We start from the raw sequence: 17,156 nt of genomic DNA, 5'->3' as shown, positions 1-17,156 counted from the left end.
AAGGAAATTATCTTTGACGATATTTTATCAATTCTGTTGTTACTATGATGATGTATCATATTATCTTGTAACAGTAATGTCCGTGTATTTGTATTTGTATTATTTTTTTCATTCTATGTGATATAATAAAACTATATACTTTTTAGCTATCCCTGTAGATACATCTCTTTTATTAGTTATATAACGGTACCCTTAAAATCCCATCCTGGCCCCACACTTTGCTACCTTTCCGAATTTGTCCAGGGATGAGGTACCTAAATACCTAATATCTAATTCAATGGGCTAATTTCTGTTTTATATTTATGGCTCATAAACAGAGCTCCCTGCTTTAGGCAGGACATTCTTGTGAGCATCCAATGTGATAGCAGCCTTTGTTTCTGTATTACCAAGTACTGCTGAGTGCACTCAATTACATTATACAAAAGAGCTGAAAACTGTGCTTTTTAGCATAATGGGATTGATTGCGTTCGGCGAATATTAATATTCAGAAGTGCACTTATTAGCGCAACAGAGTTATTTGTGCATCAAGGCTATATTAATTTCCAAGACACGAGGCACATTCATTTTTTTATTGTTAATTTTATTTTTATTTATTTATACACCTTCCCATTAAACTTTTTTTTATCACTTTTTTTTCTATTACAAGGAATGTAAACATCCATTGTAATAGGAATAATGCATGACAGGTCCTCTTTATGGAGAGATCTGGGGACTATCTGGGGTGCTGAAAAAAAAGATATCTAAATGATGCCTGTATCTGCAGCCATGGGAGTAGCCATACCCTCATCTTTACGCTTGACACCACAATTTAATTTCAATTTTAAATGGACGTCAGTAGCGCTAAAATATCTGGGAACTCTTATCCCTCCGAACCCAGCAGAAGTTTTCAGCTTGGACTTTCCCCCCCTGCTAAGCAAAGTCTGCACCCTGCTAGATAAATGGAAATCGGGCCTACACTCTTGGTTCGGCCGCTGTAATCTTATTAAGATGAGCATGAGCATACTACCGAAATTTTTATATCTTTTTCAATCACTACCCATGTCCATTCCCTCGGCCTTCTTCAAGCAGACTAGTGCACTTTTTACCAAGTATATTTGGGCTGGCAGACGTCCCAGACTCAGCAGACGCCTTCTGACCATACCTAAGAGCCAAGGTTGGGTAGCCGTACCGGAGACGCACAAATACTATCTGGCAGCACACTTAGGGAGATTGGTCGACTGGTGCAGACATAGACAACTGAAATTATAGCCCTACACCGTTAAGTAGAGCACCATGGTGTTCTAGAACCCTTCAACCCTCTCTCAAATCACATCCTACTATAGGCCCCACCCTCTGTATCTGCACCACGATATGCTAAAAACCTGAATTCTCCTCCCTCCACTCTTCCCCATCATGGGGAACCTGGACTCCCCCCCCCCCCCCCCCAGCGTTGGGGAGGGGGCATTTGGTTCTCTCCTGAAATGGAGCTTCTTTCAGCCTTCCCATTTCTTAGACTCAAACTCTTGGCCCTCGGCCTCTGCTTTATCTAACCTACATGGCAAGTATAAATTAAACCCCTGGCAGGCCATCCAACTCTGACACTTCCCTACATCCCTGGGCCCGTCCTCACCTTTCTGCCATCAACAAACGATATTCGAAGATTACTGCTCAAACAACGACCCCCTTCCCCGCACCTTATCTAAGATGCATGCCCTACTCATATCCCCACCAATAACCTTCCTGATGCCAAGTATAATCAAATCTCTGCTTCCCTTGTTCCCAATCTTAGTCCTGGTCATGGCATGTTTATAAATAAAAAATATAGTGTAGCGATAATCAATGTACATAAATGAATACTACAAAAAACATCATAAAAAATGACCAGCAATATAGCATGTGATAAGTCCAAAGAAAAAAAGAATTGTGCAAGTGAAAGTCCCAAAAAGTGAAAGATGAGAATGTGAGTATCCAAAACACAATTGATATCCAAAAATCATACAGTGTATCCTTCTTGTGATACCACAGGGAAGTGCAGGTAGGGGACACCACTGTGTAAGGTGTTGGGAAGCAGCTTACCAGAGCAATATGGCCACTCAAATGAATGAGATAGCCTCAGCAAGCATATAGTAACAACAGATGGACTCCAGTATCTCCAATGCTATATTGCTGGTCATTTTTTATGATGTTTTTTGTAGTATTAATTTATGTACATTGATTAGCGCTACACTATATTTTTTATTTATGTTTATTGGATCACCATCTGTTGGTCTAGTGTCAAGAAGTTCTTTAAGTATATAAACAGTAAGAAAGCGAGGCCAGAACACATTGGCCCCATAAAAGATGATAAAGGAAAAATGGCCACTGAGGACAGAGAAAAGGCGGAAGTGTTAAATAATTTATTTTCTTCAGTCTTCACAAAGGAATCAGGGGGCTACACGAACCCAGCTTGTAAGGCCGAACTAAATAATACACCTCAGGAAGTGCCGCCATGGCTAACAGAGGATAGACTTAGAGCTAAACTAGAGAAACTTAACATAAATAAATCCCCGGGACCGGATGGCTTGCACCCAAGGGTTCTTAATGAGCTCAGCCAGGTGATTGCCAGACCATTATTCTTGATCTTTAAGGATAGTTTACAGACAGGTATGGTGCCAGCTGATTGGAAAAAAGCCAACGTGGTACCAATATTTAAAAAGGGGCCGAGATATATCCCGGGTAACTATAGGCCGGTCAGCCTAACATCAGTAGTCTGCAAAATTTTGGAGGGGATGATAAGGGACCACATACAAGGCTTTAGTAATGAAAACGGTATTATAAGTAGTAATCAGCATGGATTCATGAAAAATTGTTCATGCCAAACCAATCTATTAACCTTCTACGATGAAGTGAGCTGCCACTTAGATAAAGGTAAGCCTGTGGATGTGGTGTATCTGGACTTTGCAAAGGCCTTTGACACCGTTCCCCACAAGCGCTTACTGTACAAACTAAGGAAGGTAGGTATGGATCATAAGGTGAGTACCTGGATAGAGAACTGGCTCCAGGGGAGAGTCCAGAGGGTGGTGATTAATGGGGAGTACTCTGATTGGGCGGGTGTGGAAAGTGGGGTCCCCCAGGGTTCTGTCCTGGGACCAATCCTGTTTAATTTATTCATAAATGATCTAGAGGAGGGGATATCTAGTACAATCTCAGTATTTGCAGATGATACTAAATTAGGCATGCCAATATCTTCTATGCAGGATGTGGAAACCTTACAAGCGGACCTGAACAAAATAATGGGGTGGGCAACTACATGGCAGATGAGATTTAATGTAGAAAAATGTAAAGTAATGCACTTGGGGGCCAGTAACCAGAAAGCAAGCTACTCACTAGGGGGGGAACCTCTGGGTGAGTCTAGGATGGAAAGGGACCTGGGGGTACTGGTAGACAACAGGGTTGGAAGTGGCATGCAATGCCAAGCCGCTGCAAGCAAAGCCAACAGAATACTGGGTTGTATAAAAAAGGGGATTCACTCCAGAAATAAAGAGATTATTCTTCCACTCTACAAAACTCTGGTCCGGCCACATCTGGAGTATGCTGTCCAGTTCTGGGCACCGGTCCTCAGGAAGGATGTGCTGGAACTGGAGAAAGTCCAGAGAAGGGCAACAAAAATAATTAGGGGAATGGAGGACATCAGCTATGAGGAAAGACTACAAGCACTGAACCTTTTCTCTCTGGAGAAGAGACGATTGAGGGGGGATATGATATCAATGTACAAATACTGTACTGGCGACCCTAGCATAAGGAACAAACTATTCAGAGTAAGGGAATACAATAAGACACGTGGCCACTCACTAAAACTTGAGGAAAGGCGGTTTAACCTTAAAGTGCGTAAGGGGTTCTTCACTGTAAGAGCGGTAAGGATGTGGAATTCTCTTCCGCAAGCAGTCGTATCAGCGGGGAGCCTTGATAGTTTAAAAAAACTATTGGATGGACACCTTAAAGACCACAACATACAGGGGTATACAATGTACGGTTAAAAGCAAACACACACACACATCATAGGTTGAACTGGATGGACTTGTGTCTTTTTTCAGCCTCACTAACTATGTAACTATGTAACTATGTAACTATGTAACTAAGAAGCTTTTCTCCCCTTTCCCCCCTTCATTGACACCAGTCATTCATATTTTTAGCGCAGAAATCTTCCACCCCTTTTTTTTCACATTTTCACTTTTTGGGACTTCCTCAGGGACCATAGAGACTTGTAATTTTTCTACAATGTAAAAACCAAATAATATATATGATACTCATAATATGACATTTGTATTTAGAACCTATTTGAAGATCACCAGTCTCTATGGTCCCTGAGGAAGCCCATAAAATGGTGGCGAAACATGTCGGACCTGTGTGACCCTGCTATTCTAAGATATGGTTCTCAAATTCGTTTTTATTGCATAATCTGGAATATTTGTATCGATGCTTAGCATCCTTTTTTAACAATTTTTCTTGTTATTTATTTATCAATAAAATTATTGTATTTTATCTTATTATTCTCTACTATTATTTATCTTCATACACCAAGTGAACCCCACCTTTAAAGTCCCACTTTTTGGTGCATCCTATATATACATGCGGGACCCGTGGGGCCAATTGAGGGTCCGTTGTTTTTGGAGACACCTTCTTTTTCTCTAATCTCATTGTCACTTTCACTTTTGCTTATGGTTTGTTGGTGTTGGATAGGTGTTGTGTGCGCTATTAAACTTTATTTTATTCATGCTCAGTCTGATTCCAGTTTCCTATATACAGCTACACTGAACTGGTCATCCCTGCTGCCATTGGATAGCTGCACTTGGTATCCCTTTACAACATATTTCCACAGAACTCTCCCACCGACAACACACACAGTATGTTACTAAACATAAAAATTAAATTGTGCTACAAAGGCTACAAATAAGCTGCTGGCACAACCATCTCTTGTATTTTATTGTATTGTAACTGTACTATTTCCCTTTATATGGTAAAGCTTTGGGTAGACTGTTGGCTCTTTATAAATCCTGTATATTACTAATGTATAATAATACTGTATAGATAGTGTACCAAGTGTAATTTAAAAAGTCACACTTAAAATATCAATAAACCGTAAATAAATGAAATATCTGTAAATATTCATATAAATGCAACAAATCAAGTGACTGAAATAAAAGTCCAAAAAAACGTGAAAATTACAACAACGGTCCCAAAAAGTGGAAATACGACTGAAAGGAAAATTTGACCCACACTGTTAATTGGTGCTGCAGACACAATGACACCTCATGTGCTCCGCCACCTCGTGTACAATAAAACTCTTACCAGAGCAAATGGACTCTTTAAAATGAAGAGTCAAATGCACTTGTGTATCCATACGGTCCCCTACTCAGAATCATACACTTCCACTGGGTTCCACTACAGCCTCATAGGTGTCACCTTAATAAATGGCCAATATGGGATCATGTTGAAGGAAAAGCCACATAGTGTAAAACCGTATATAAAGAATTTATTGTAAAAAGCCCCTAAATTACCTACAACATAAAAGAAAAAAAGATTTTTCCCTTACGCACACATACTGGTGGTGGATTAGCTATGCCCTAAATAGGTCAATACTCTTTGGAAGCTGTTTAATGATATTTATCCCATGGAAAAGGATTTTTGAGGCTGGGTTCACACTGGTGCAATGTTAGACATCTCATGTGACCAAAAAAAGGGTCCTGCATTATTTTGGTGTAAATTCAGCTATACAATCTACAGTGGGGATCGAAAGTTTGGGCACCCCAGGTAAAAATTTGTATTAATGTGCATAAAGAAGACAAACAAAGATGGAAAAAATCTCCAAAAGGCATCAAATTACAGATTAGACATTCTTATATGTCAACAAAAGTTAGATTTTATTTCCACCATTTACACTTTCAAAATAATAGAAAACAAAAAAATGGCATCTGTAAAAGTTTGGGCACCCTGCAGAGTTAATATCTTGTACTGCCCCCTTTGGCAAGTATCTCAGCTTGTAAACACTTTTTGTAGCCAGCCAAGAGTCTTTCAATTCTTGTTTGAGGTATCTTTGCCCATTCTTCCTTACAAAAGTCTTCCAGTTCTTTGAGATTTCTGGGCTGTCTGTCACGCGCTGCTCTTTTAAGGTCTATCCATAGATTTTCAATTATGTTGAGGTCAGGAGATTGTGAAGGCCATGGCAAAACCTTAAGTTTGCGCCTCTTGATGTAATCCCCCGTGGATTTTGAGATGTGTTTAGGATCATTATCCATTTGTAGAAGCCATCCTCTCTTTAACTTCAGCTTTTTCACAGATGGCATCAAGTTACCATCCAAAATTTGCTGAAATTTTATTGAATCCATTTTTCCTTCTACTCGTGAGATGTTCCCTGTGCCACTGGCTGCAATACAACCCCAAAGTATGATTGATCCACCCCCATGCTTAACAGTTGGACAGAGGTTCTTTTCATTAAATTCTGTGCCCCTTCTTCTCCAAACATACCTTTGCTCATTCCGGCCAAAAAGTTCAATTTTAACCTCTTCGGTCCACAGAACTTGTTTCCAAAATGCATCAGGCTTGTCTATATGTTCATTTGCAAAGTTCAAACGCTGATTTTTGTGGTGAGGACGTAGAAGAGGTTTTCTTCTGATGACTCTTCCATGAAGACCATATATGTACAAGTATCTCTTTATAGTGGAATAGTGTACCACAACTCCAGTGTCTGCCAGATCTTTCTGGAGGGATCGTGCAGTCAAACGTGGGTTTTGAATTGTTTTTGGGGGTGTCATCATCTTTGTATTGACACCCACAGTGGTTCACATAGGGCAGTGTGAACTGCCTGTAAGAGACATGCAATGCAGGAACCCGCACTGGAAATGCGCTGGTTCCTCCATCACAATAGTGTGAACCCAGCCAAAAGGAAAGGTCTTTTCTGTCAGTGGATCATGTCATTTCAGTTCTCAATAAACACCTCCAAGTTGCTGTTGAGGATGTTCTTTCCTTTAGGATTTGTTGGTAGGCATTTTGGATTCTTTTAAAAGGCCTTATTTGGTCTTGCAGGTCCAGCCTTGCAGCCGGCTAATGCTACCATGTCTATCTTGCCAGACTAATGCTAACTGCACAAGATGTTTGAACAGAGATCAGGAAGCTGTCTTTAAAAACCCAGCTCTCTTAAGCCTAGTACACACAGGCCGATTGTTGGCTGGTGTAATAGAAATCGCCCGACCTTTGGACCGTGTGTATGGCAGCCTGTCTGGCCTCCTCTGTTGAAGGCTCATGACCTAAAAAGGTCTGCCGACCGTATCCCGATCAGCACTCTCAGCCAGTGGCTGAGAGTGTTCTGCAGAACATAGGGAAGGGTTAACACCCCTGTAATGTTTTCTTTGCTGTCTGTGCCCGTTCAAAAGATTTCACCTTCCTTTCTGTCCCTGTGACAATTGGAAGCTCAACAAAAGATGTTAGGAGTGTTTTAGTAGTGAATAATGTTTTTTTCTGCCGGTAAACAGCTCCCAAAAACTCTACAAAAAAAAAAAATGTTCTGCTCCTAAAATGCTGAAGCTTGAAAAATGCTTCTAGCATAAAATAGTGTGCATGGACACATAGGATAACACTGTTAGCTTCTAGGAGCAGAAACAAAAATGCTCATAAAAGCTTCTAAGAGCTTAAAAAAACTGTAAAAGCTTTAGCAGCATTTAGAAGCATTAGCATTTCATTAGGGTTTTTGCAGTACATGAAGAAAAAATAATAAAAAGCTAAAAAAAAGAAAAAAAAAAGCTGTTAGGAGCATTTAGCTTTTTTCTGTTAGAAAATGCTCCAAAAAAATTCTACAAAAACGACAATTTTTTTTCTGCTCCAAGATGCTAAGGCTCAAAAAATGCTAAAAACATAAAGTAGTGTGCATGGACATATAGGAGAAAGCTATTTAGCTTCTAGGAGCAAAAAAAAAAAAAAATGCTAATAGCTTCTAGGAGCTTAAAACATGCTAGTGTTCATGGAGCATCAACCTCTCTCTCCTGAATGCAGAAGAATCGCATTCAGGATAGGAATGTTTTGACCGCCGGCTGCAAAATCACAACGTGACTTTTGAACTTGGCATTTTTTTTTTGCCAAAGCTCGTAAACTCAACTCAATAAAAGCCTATGTGCCAATGTACACATGGGATTTTAGCTGAGTTTAGGAGCTGCCGCGTTTAGATTGGCTTCAATCTCCCTCTCTTGAATGTGGAAGAATCGCCTTCAAGAAAGGAATGTTTTGACCACTGGCTGCAGGAAAACGCAAAATGCGGCAAAATCACAGTGCGATTTCACGCGGCCATGGTAAATATAGGCCAGTGTACAGGAAGCCTTAGGCCCCTTTCACACAGGCGGACCGTTCAGATCCGCCTGTCCGTTTTTTTGGCGAATCTGAACGGTTCCCCCATGCATCTCTATGGGGCATCGGATGTCAGCGGAGACATGTCAGCTGACACCCGATCCGCTCCGTCAAATCTGGACGGATGGAAACCCTATTTTCCATCCGTCCAGCGGATTGGATGGGATCGGATGTGAACGGACCGACGGTCCGTTCCCATCCGATTCCCCCATAGAGATCCATGGGGCTGTGACAGCTGTGTCTCCGCACAGAGTGCGGAGAACAGCTGTCATTCTCCTGCTCAGTGGGGGATCGGCGGATCGATCCCCCGCTGAGAAAAGCGGAGTCCGTTTGACGGACTATATGTGTGAAAGGAGCCTTAGGCTTTAATGACTCCTGGTCAAGACAGGGTTCATTGTTAAACAATGTAATTTCTGAGCTTTTGGGCAATTTCTACCATTCAAGTACACTTCAGAAGAATAATCTCACGAGACTAATCTCTTAACAATATCCTTCAGTAGTATAAAGAATAATAAAAAAAAAAAAAAAGCTATTTTTGCACAGGCAGATTTTTTTTTTTTTAGTCTCGGAGATTAAAAATGACTTTTGTAGTCTTTGCCTTTGCGGTTACATGGAGGGCTGGTGTGAAGGGGTCTTAGGGTGGGACATGTTTAGGCCTGGTTCACACCTTTTCTTCTGTTTCTGCAGTGCTTTAAGCAGTGTATTTTGTGTTTTTTGCAAACGCGTTTTAAATGCGTTTTGCATTTTTTATGTTTATTTGTTGGTGGGCAGATTAAAAAATGCAAAACGCATCAAAAACTAAACAAACAAGCGTCAAAAACACACTATCGTTTTGCATTTAAAAAAGTCCCTGACCCTTTCCAAAAATGCAGCAGCTAAATAAAGCATAGCTGTGAACGTGTCCCATAGGAAACCATGTTAAATCACCTGTAGTGCATTTCTGCAAAAAGCACCAAAAACCACATAGGTGTTAACCAGGCCCTAGGGCTTGGAGCTCAGCACTGTTCATTTTCAGTGTAGAAATCTTGGTGCTGACAGGGATAACATAATGTCCAATTAAAGCATTCAAAACTATTTAACCTAACACAGTGTAATACAGACGCTGATATTTTATCATTAGATGCACATACAGTAACAGGTAATAAACTGTTTAGTTCTGCAAAGATTCTTATCATTTGCCAAGAATTTAGAAGGAAAAATATTTCAATTATTTTAACTAAATAAATTATCACTGCACTGGTTGTGCAGCGATAACTGAAAATAGTGTATTTTAGAAGTTTTCTCCAATGAGGGTTTAATGGTCTGTGGATCTTTCATTTTTATAGTTTCATCAGGGTGACAATTGGAAAATAGTCATTTTTTGCATTGCTAGTGAAAATGTGGTAGGGTCAAGATTGTCACTCTTATCATTTCTTACTTCAAGTGGTTGTAAACTTTTGAAATAAAAATTAAAAGAACATATCCCTCTATAGTGTGTACTGAGCCTCTTTTGAAAGGTTATCCCAACACTACAGAATCCTGAGAGATCCCCCCCCCCCCCCCCAGCAGACAGATGACTGACAGCCTCAGCTGTGCATGTTTCCCTATGAGACTGAGGATTAGTCTCTATTTTCCCTCCACTCAAGTCTTAGCTCCCTGTTCACTGCTGTGCAGTGCGTGATGTCACATCCCAACCCCCTGCCTGCTGAAGCTGAGAAATTGCCTTTGATCTGTGCATTTTAGAAAGCTTTGGAGAACAGAGGGCTGCAGATAAACAGGTACAACTTACGTAGGAGGATTTGTTTCCTCTCTGTGTATCACTTGAATCTTTACAACCCTTAAATAATAATGTGAGCTTGCTACCTCTATGACTGAGTAATGGATCACAGATACAATTTTTTCTTCCTCCCTGTCAAGAGATTCATATCCAGGAGCATTTATTTGGAAACCCATTGACAGTTTTAGCCACATTAACCAAGACCCGATAAAGGGAGATTTCTGGTCTTTGAAACACATTGGCTGTTTTATCTTCTTGTTATGTGTTATACCATTAGTAATTGTGATGTTCTTTTTTTTTTCCCATGCAGACTTCTCAGAAAAACAGCCAATGGCTTGATAGAAGCATGTAAATACCCAGTGTTCTATATATACCGTGCAACTGTTTAATATGGCGTTCTGGGCCAGGTTTTTGTGGAAGGCAGGTGTGGCCTACATTCATCTTAGAATGAGAAGTGTAGGTGACAGAGGGGGGTCAGTGTATGAAGGAAGCGAGGTGCATGTTTTCCCCGTACTGTCCAGGACAGGACAGATTGAGGCACGAGCATGAGAGAGAGAGAGAGTCTGGGACAAACAGTTTATGGAGCGCTGCAGAAATGACAAAGATCGGGGATTGGAGGAGGACCAGATCACATGGGTGGGCTGTCAAAGCAGCAGGAAGCTGTGTGTGGAGATAAGAGACACACAGAGAGCCAGGACTGTCACATAATGGTGACTGGCTGCAATGGGGTGGGGGGAACAGAAGTTTTATCGGTGCGGATGAAAGAAAACCAGAAGTGACGTTCCGCCAAGGATTTCCAGTCGGGTGAGACACTGCCTCTGGCATCAGGTCTTAGGCTGTCACGTTGTGGATACATTTGTTATATGCCTGCTTTTTAATTATAACATTGTAAGTGAAATGATTGAAGATACCTTTTAAATAGACATACTGCACTAGCGAAGCTCTCTTCTTTCTTCTCGCACGTGAGCGGTTTGATCCTATGTGCTTCACGGCTCAATTGCCAAACATGTGAATGTGAGGAAAATAGATCTGGTGAGTTCAAATCCAATGGGGAAGAGGTGTCTTGCGCACACGTGGTGTGGTGTGAAGAGTTGAACACGATTGGAGGACTTTTCTTTGCACCTTGGCATATTTTGGCACTTTATTTAATCTTTAATGGACTTTTGAGTTTGGACGTTGTGTTTTTAATTATCACTTGTGTGGTTTTAAGTTTTTTCACATTTCAATTTATGTGTATTCATTATAATTTCTGTGTTTTTATCATTAATATCAGTGTATGCATTGATAGCATGCAGTGTCAGTGTGTTCGGTTTATTCATTTCTGCACTTTAGCGCTGCTGTTTATCTACAGATTTTGATTTTAGGTGAACGTTTGAGGAAAAAAAAAAGACAGAGCTGAGGAACAGCGTTGTGTGCACGAGCCCTAGCATTGTGTGTCTGATGGTCAGGAGGACCAGGGTATGAGGCCCGAGCAATAAAGCTGCAAAGAGCCACGAGGCTGAATATGGTTTGTTTGTTGTATTGATGGTGAGAACCCATGCGTGGGATGCTTTTTATTTGTAAACTTTGCTTTTTTTTTTTTATATATAATCAAAAGTGGGCAAAAAAAACCCCTAAAGACATTTTTGGCGTGGAGTAAACTCAGTTTTGCATTACCAATGAGCTAGAAAAAACCCCAACTTATCACATTATATATAGCAAAGAATCACCCCCCCCCCTTTTAACCTCCTCGTGCCCGTGCTATAGCCGAAAGTCCGCTACAGCACAAGCCTTAATTGCCGGGAGGGAGCCCATGTACCACATATTGTGGTAAATGGACAATCACACCGGCCATGTACCGCGTGATCGGCATGTCAAATGAGAGATGATCTCAAATGTATACATATGAGATCATCTCTCATAGACAGCTGTCCTTCCTCACACAGAGACTGCATGTGCGGAGGGAGAGCTTCTGTGCTGCAGAGTGAGTGATTTTTCAATCATTTATAGTGCCCATCAGTTTCACAGTGCCTATCAGTGCCCCCAGTCATCGGTGTCACCGTGCCAGTGCCCAGTGTCGAGTGCCACCATGCCTCAGTGTCTCAGTGCTGCCAATGCCACAGTTCCACAAGTGCCATCAGTGTCACACAGTGCCGTCTCATCAGTGGAACCTCATCAGCGCCCTTCAGTGTAGCCATTTCGTGCACATCTGTGCAGGCTCATCAGTGCCTGCTTATCAGCACACATCTATGCAGGTTCATTACCACCACCGTCTAAACAATTATTTTCAGCTGAGGAGGATTACAATATTCTTAGTGTGGCCGACAAGAGCAACGGGGAGCTCTCCGCTTCGAATTGTTCTTTGGATTTTGACTCCGATGTAAATTACGAGCCAGTCCTAAGCAGTGGGACACTGACAGACTCGGAGGAAGAAGATAGTCTGCCTGCCAAACGAAGGCGTTCTGGTGAGGAGGCAGTGGCATCCACCAGCACCACAGTACCTCGGCAAGAAAGGCCAAGTACTAGTGGGGTGTCACCTCAGCCCCAAAGGGTTAGGACATATGCCCTTCAGAACCCCTTGTGGTTTCCTCCTAACTCAGGAGAAGCTATCATCCCCCATTTCACTGCCCAGCCAGGAGTTCAGGTAAACACTGAGAATTTTGGCCAATAGATTTCTTTCATTAAATTTTTACAGAGAACCTATCATCAATTTTGGCCCAGTGCAAGCTGTATGCACAATTTATTTTGAGTAACCCAACATCCTATTATTCGTGTTATAAAATTGGCCACTTCTAAATTATTTTTCAGAAATATTCCCTCAGTTATTTACCCTGGAAAAAAACATTTATATGTGTGGATGATTTGCTTGTCAAATTTACCGGCAGGCTGGGCTTAAAGTAATTTATCCCCAGCAAAAGGGCTCGCTATGGGGTGAAAGTTTATAAATTACGCATCCGAGCCAGAGGGTACACATATGCCTTCATGGTGTACGAAGGGGAAGGACACCCAGCTGCATCCCCCTGAATGCCCAGACTACTTAGGATCCAGCGGGAAAGTCGTTTGAGACCTCATTTACCCACTCCTGGAAAAAGACTATCTATATGTAGATAACTTCTACATGCGTTTGCCTCTGTTCCACAACCTTACCAGGAAGAAGACTCCAGCATGTGGCACCGTAGGCAAGAACAGCAAGGACATTCCTTAAAGGCGCAGTAATATTAAGCTAAAAAGGGGAGTGGGCGAGTCCACAGAATGAGGAAATTCTGGCTGTGAAGTTGAGGGAAGTTTACATGTGGTCTTCAATCCACAAGAACACCAACGTGGCAATCCCCAGAAGGAATAGCCCAATCCAAAAGGCAACAAATAAATTGTGGATTTTAATGACCAAATTCTCAAACCCTAGCTTGCCACAAAACGAACATACCATTGATAGATAGATATTAGATATTAGATATATATATATATATATATATATATATATATATATATATATATATATATATATATATATATATATATATATATATATATATATATATATCTATCTATCTATCTAATCTATCTCTCTATGTGTCTCAATTTTTTTAATTTGGCCATATATAATCTACCGCAACTCTACTGAAAGCCCCCAACCCTTCCTTGGCTACCTGAAGGGAAATCATCACTGCCCTTATATAGATCAAAAGTGACAACAAAATATAAATGATAAATATTTATAAATATTTATATTTTATATTTTGTTGTCACTTTTGATCTATGGTACCTTTAAAATCTCACCAGCCCTCCATTGTTTCTTGTTCTATCCTTTCCCCCCTTGCTCACTGTCTTGTTCGTCTTCCTATCCTATCTGCTTCTTGCACTTTGTCTCCTTCTCCTTTCCCCTTTCATGTCCCCCTTTCTTTTTTCCTCTCCCCCATTCCCGTGTTTCCTATCCATTTTTTCCTTTTTTCTTTTGTCTTTCCCCCTTCCCTACATTTTTTCCTGCTTTTCCTCCTCTCTTTTATATTTCTTCTGGGTCTTTGACTCTGACACCTGGAGCCATTTCCCAGTTTATCTTGTAGGTTTTCTTTTCCTATTAACATTGTTCAAATTATTAGACTAGAATGGCTGCAGTGTATAGCAAAAAGCAAATAAGTAGAGTTTGGTTTGTCAGGAAAATAATGATTTATTAATAACACTGTAGCTCTACCTCGTGTGGCATAAGGAATACAAAAACGTACAAAATATCCATTGAATCTTCACATTTCAATCAATCAGTCTCCTGATTACAAATATAGTAATAAAATCAAGTAAAAGAGCAATTCACAGGAAAATGATGCACCTCCAGAGGTGACCCTTGCACAATGGTATTATTGGGAAAAAAAAAAAAAAAACATGCATTACAAATTGCAAGATCTTCATTCGCGCTGTGGATGCAAAGGCACCATAAAAATTGAAACTCAAGTATTACGGATGTTTAAAATAAACTGCACAGATTTCTACCAGATACAATCCAGCATGCTGTAAATTACTAACAAGCAGCAGATTGTTTTTTAAGTGCATCTACTTTTACTATAATATATGCATATGGAAATAGATAGCCCAAAATAATCTAACCATTATAAAAGGTTAAAACCATATTTCTATCCACATCCTGGCTTTGTAAAAAATACAGAATCTGTATACACTTAAGTAAACTGCAGCATACTTGGAGGGAGGGAGCAGAAGCCCCAAGGGACCCGAGGAGGAGGAGGCAGCGGAGGAAGAGAAGGATCGGGGCTGCTCTGTGCAAAATCAACTGCACAGAGCAGGTAAATATAAACATGCTTGTTTTTTGTTTAAAAAAAAAAAAAACACATAGATTTTAGTGTCCCTTTAAGCATCCCATGCTTGTAAGGACTTCTAAGGACAGAATGTATGGATCAAGGCTACAGGATTCATCCAGCAGCAAAACTCGATACACAGCTTAATATACAGTTAAAGCACAACACATAATTTACATCTCTCTCCAACTATCCTGTCGTCACTCAGCAGCACTTTCTAGGTGAAGGTAACTGTAGATAGGCTTGCAACAGACAGTTCCTGAAAGTCCTCCTGTGTTGACTTACACCACTGTAGATTCTTCTTTTCATACCCGAGAGGACCCTTTCCCCACTGGACAGCAAATAGGAAGTGCAGTAACATGGACACCCAAAGGACCCCCACCTCCTGGTAAACAGAAGACTCTGCACTGGACTGTCACAAACATGGCATTTGGGGGGGTTTCTATTTCAATGCCAGTGGTCAATTAGCGGAGGTTGATAATGGGTGCTCAAGAACTTGGAAAAAAAAAACGCAACATAAAAAGCACAAGACTGGCTGTACAGAATGAAAAATTGGCAGGTTATAAGTAAAGTTACATTCAAATTGCGAATGGCTGTTTGCCAGAAGTTCAGTTTCAAGGCACAAGTGTAATAAAGCAGGGAATGAGATACGCCAACATCTTCTTGGGGACATCAATGTACCCAGTCCTTGGGCTCTCGCAGAATACCAAGAATTTCAGCTTCCCGTGACTCTGGAGGTGGTACATGATTGTACTCCCATCTAAAAAGTAAAGAAAATTAAAATTACTACATGGAGAAAAGGTTATTGGAAGCTTTATAGTGCACTTCCTTCACCTTCAGGCTGCATTCACACCTGGACATATTGAATCAAAACGCTCTGCTTAAAAATGACAAAAATCACAGCACATGAATTTCAAATTGCACCTAAAAATTTGGTTACAGTTCTGCTGTGATGGTCACGTGATAATAGCACCGCAAGCTTCATTTAATTGCATTGCAACAATCGCAGCATAACTACACAGCATTTTTAGGCATCATTAAACTGAATGGCGTCTGCTAAAATGACAAATCGCACAACGCGTATTTCAGAGTGTTTTCAAATTGTGGCCCGAATCAGGTGAATGCAGCCTTAAGCCAGGCATACATGGTTTGTCATTCAGCCAGTTCAGCAGGGACTAACAAAATTTTGATCGATGTATGGGAAGGGATGTTGTAAATCGACTTCTGCACAACCAACCTGTCGGATTTTCCCAGCTATAGACTGCAACCCTGATCAGTTTATCCCAATTGTGGGGAATTCATAATAGAGACTCAGTGGGGAGGGATTCCCTTATTCACAGTGAGTGGGTGCGTATGAGTGAGTGAGTGCGTGCGTATGTGTGAGTGAGTGAGTGCGTGCGTATGTGTGAGTGAGTGAGTGAGTGCGTGCGTATGTGTGAGTGAGTGAGTGAGTGCGTGCGTATGTGTGAGTGAGTGAGTGAGTGCGTGCGTATGTGTGAGTGAGTGAGTGAGTGCGTGCGTATGTGTGAGTGAGTGAGTGAGTGCGTGCGTATGTGTGAGTGAGTGAGTGAGTGCGTGCGTATGTGTGAGTGAGTGAGTGAGTGCGTGCGTATGTGTGAGTGAGTGCGTGAGTGCGTGCGTATGTGTGAGTGAGTGCGTGAGTGCGTGCGTATGTGTGAGTGAGTGCGTGAGTGCGTGCGTATGTGAGCGAGTGCGTGCGTATGTGAGCGAGTGCGTGCGTATGTGAGCGAGTGCGTGCGTATGTGAGCGAGTGGGTGCGTATGTGAGCGAGTGGGTGCGTATGTGAGCGAGTGGGTGCGTATGTGAGCGAGTGGGTGCGTATGTGAGCGAGTGGGTGCGTATGTGAGCGAGTGGGTGCGTATGTGAGCGAGTGGGTGCGTATGTGAGCGAGTGGGTGCGTATGTGAGCGAGTGGGTGCGTATGTGAGCGAGTGGGTGCGTATGTGAGCGAGTGGGTGCGTATGTGAGCGAGTGGGTGCGTATGTGAGCGAGTGGGTGCGTATGTGAGCGAGTGGGTGCGTATGTGAGCGAGTGGGTGCGTATGTGAGCGAGTGGGTGCGTATGTGAGCGAGTGGGTGCGTATGTGAGCGAGTGGGTGCGTATGTGAGCGAGTGGGTGCGTATGTGAGCGAGTGGGTGCGTATGTGAGCGAGTGGGTGCGTATGTGAGCGAGTGGGTGCGTATGTGAGCGAGTGGGTGCGTATGTGAGCGAGTGGGTGCGTATGTGAGCGAGTGGGTGCGTATGTGA

At 41.7% G+C, this 17,156-nt stretch overlaps 1 protein-coding gene across 1 annotated transcript in view; it reads right to left on the bottom strand.

The window, feature by feature from the left end:
• Nucleotides 1-15,411: 15,411 nt before the first annotated feature.
• The window catches only part of CPOX (coproporphyrinogen oxidase), a 43,915-nt gene continuing 42,170 nt past the window's right edge, over nucleotides 15,412-17,156 (bottom strand). Inside the window, exon 7 of the mRNA XM_082245518.1 lies at nucleotides 15,412-15,649. Within this exon, the coding sequence (XP_082101644.1) occupies nucleotides 15,562-15,649 (88 nt within the window). The 3' untranslated portion in view covers nucleotides 15,412-15,561. The remainder of the gene's footprint in view (nucleotides 15,650-17,156) is intronic.

The sequence above is a fragment of the Pelophylax lessonae genome (genome assembly GCF_965119305.1).
Source record: "Pelophylax lessonae genome assembly, chromosome: 2".
NCBI lineage: Eukaryota > Metazoa > Chordata > Amphibia > Anura > Ranidae > Pelophylax > Pelophylax lessonae.
The sequence above is the reverse complement of the archived record's forward strand: the minus strand, read 5'-3'. Positions and strand labels throughout refer to the sequence as shown.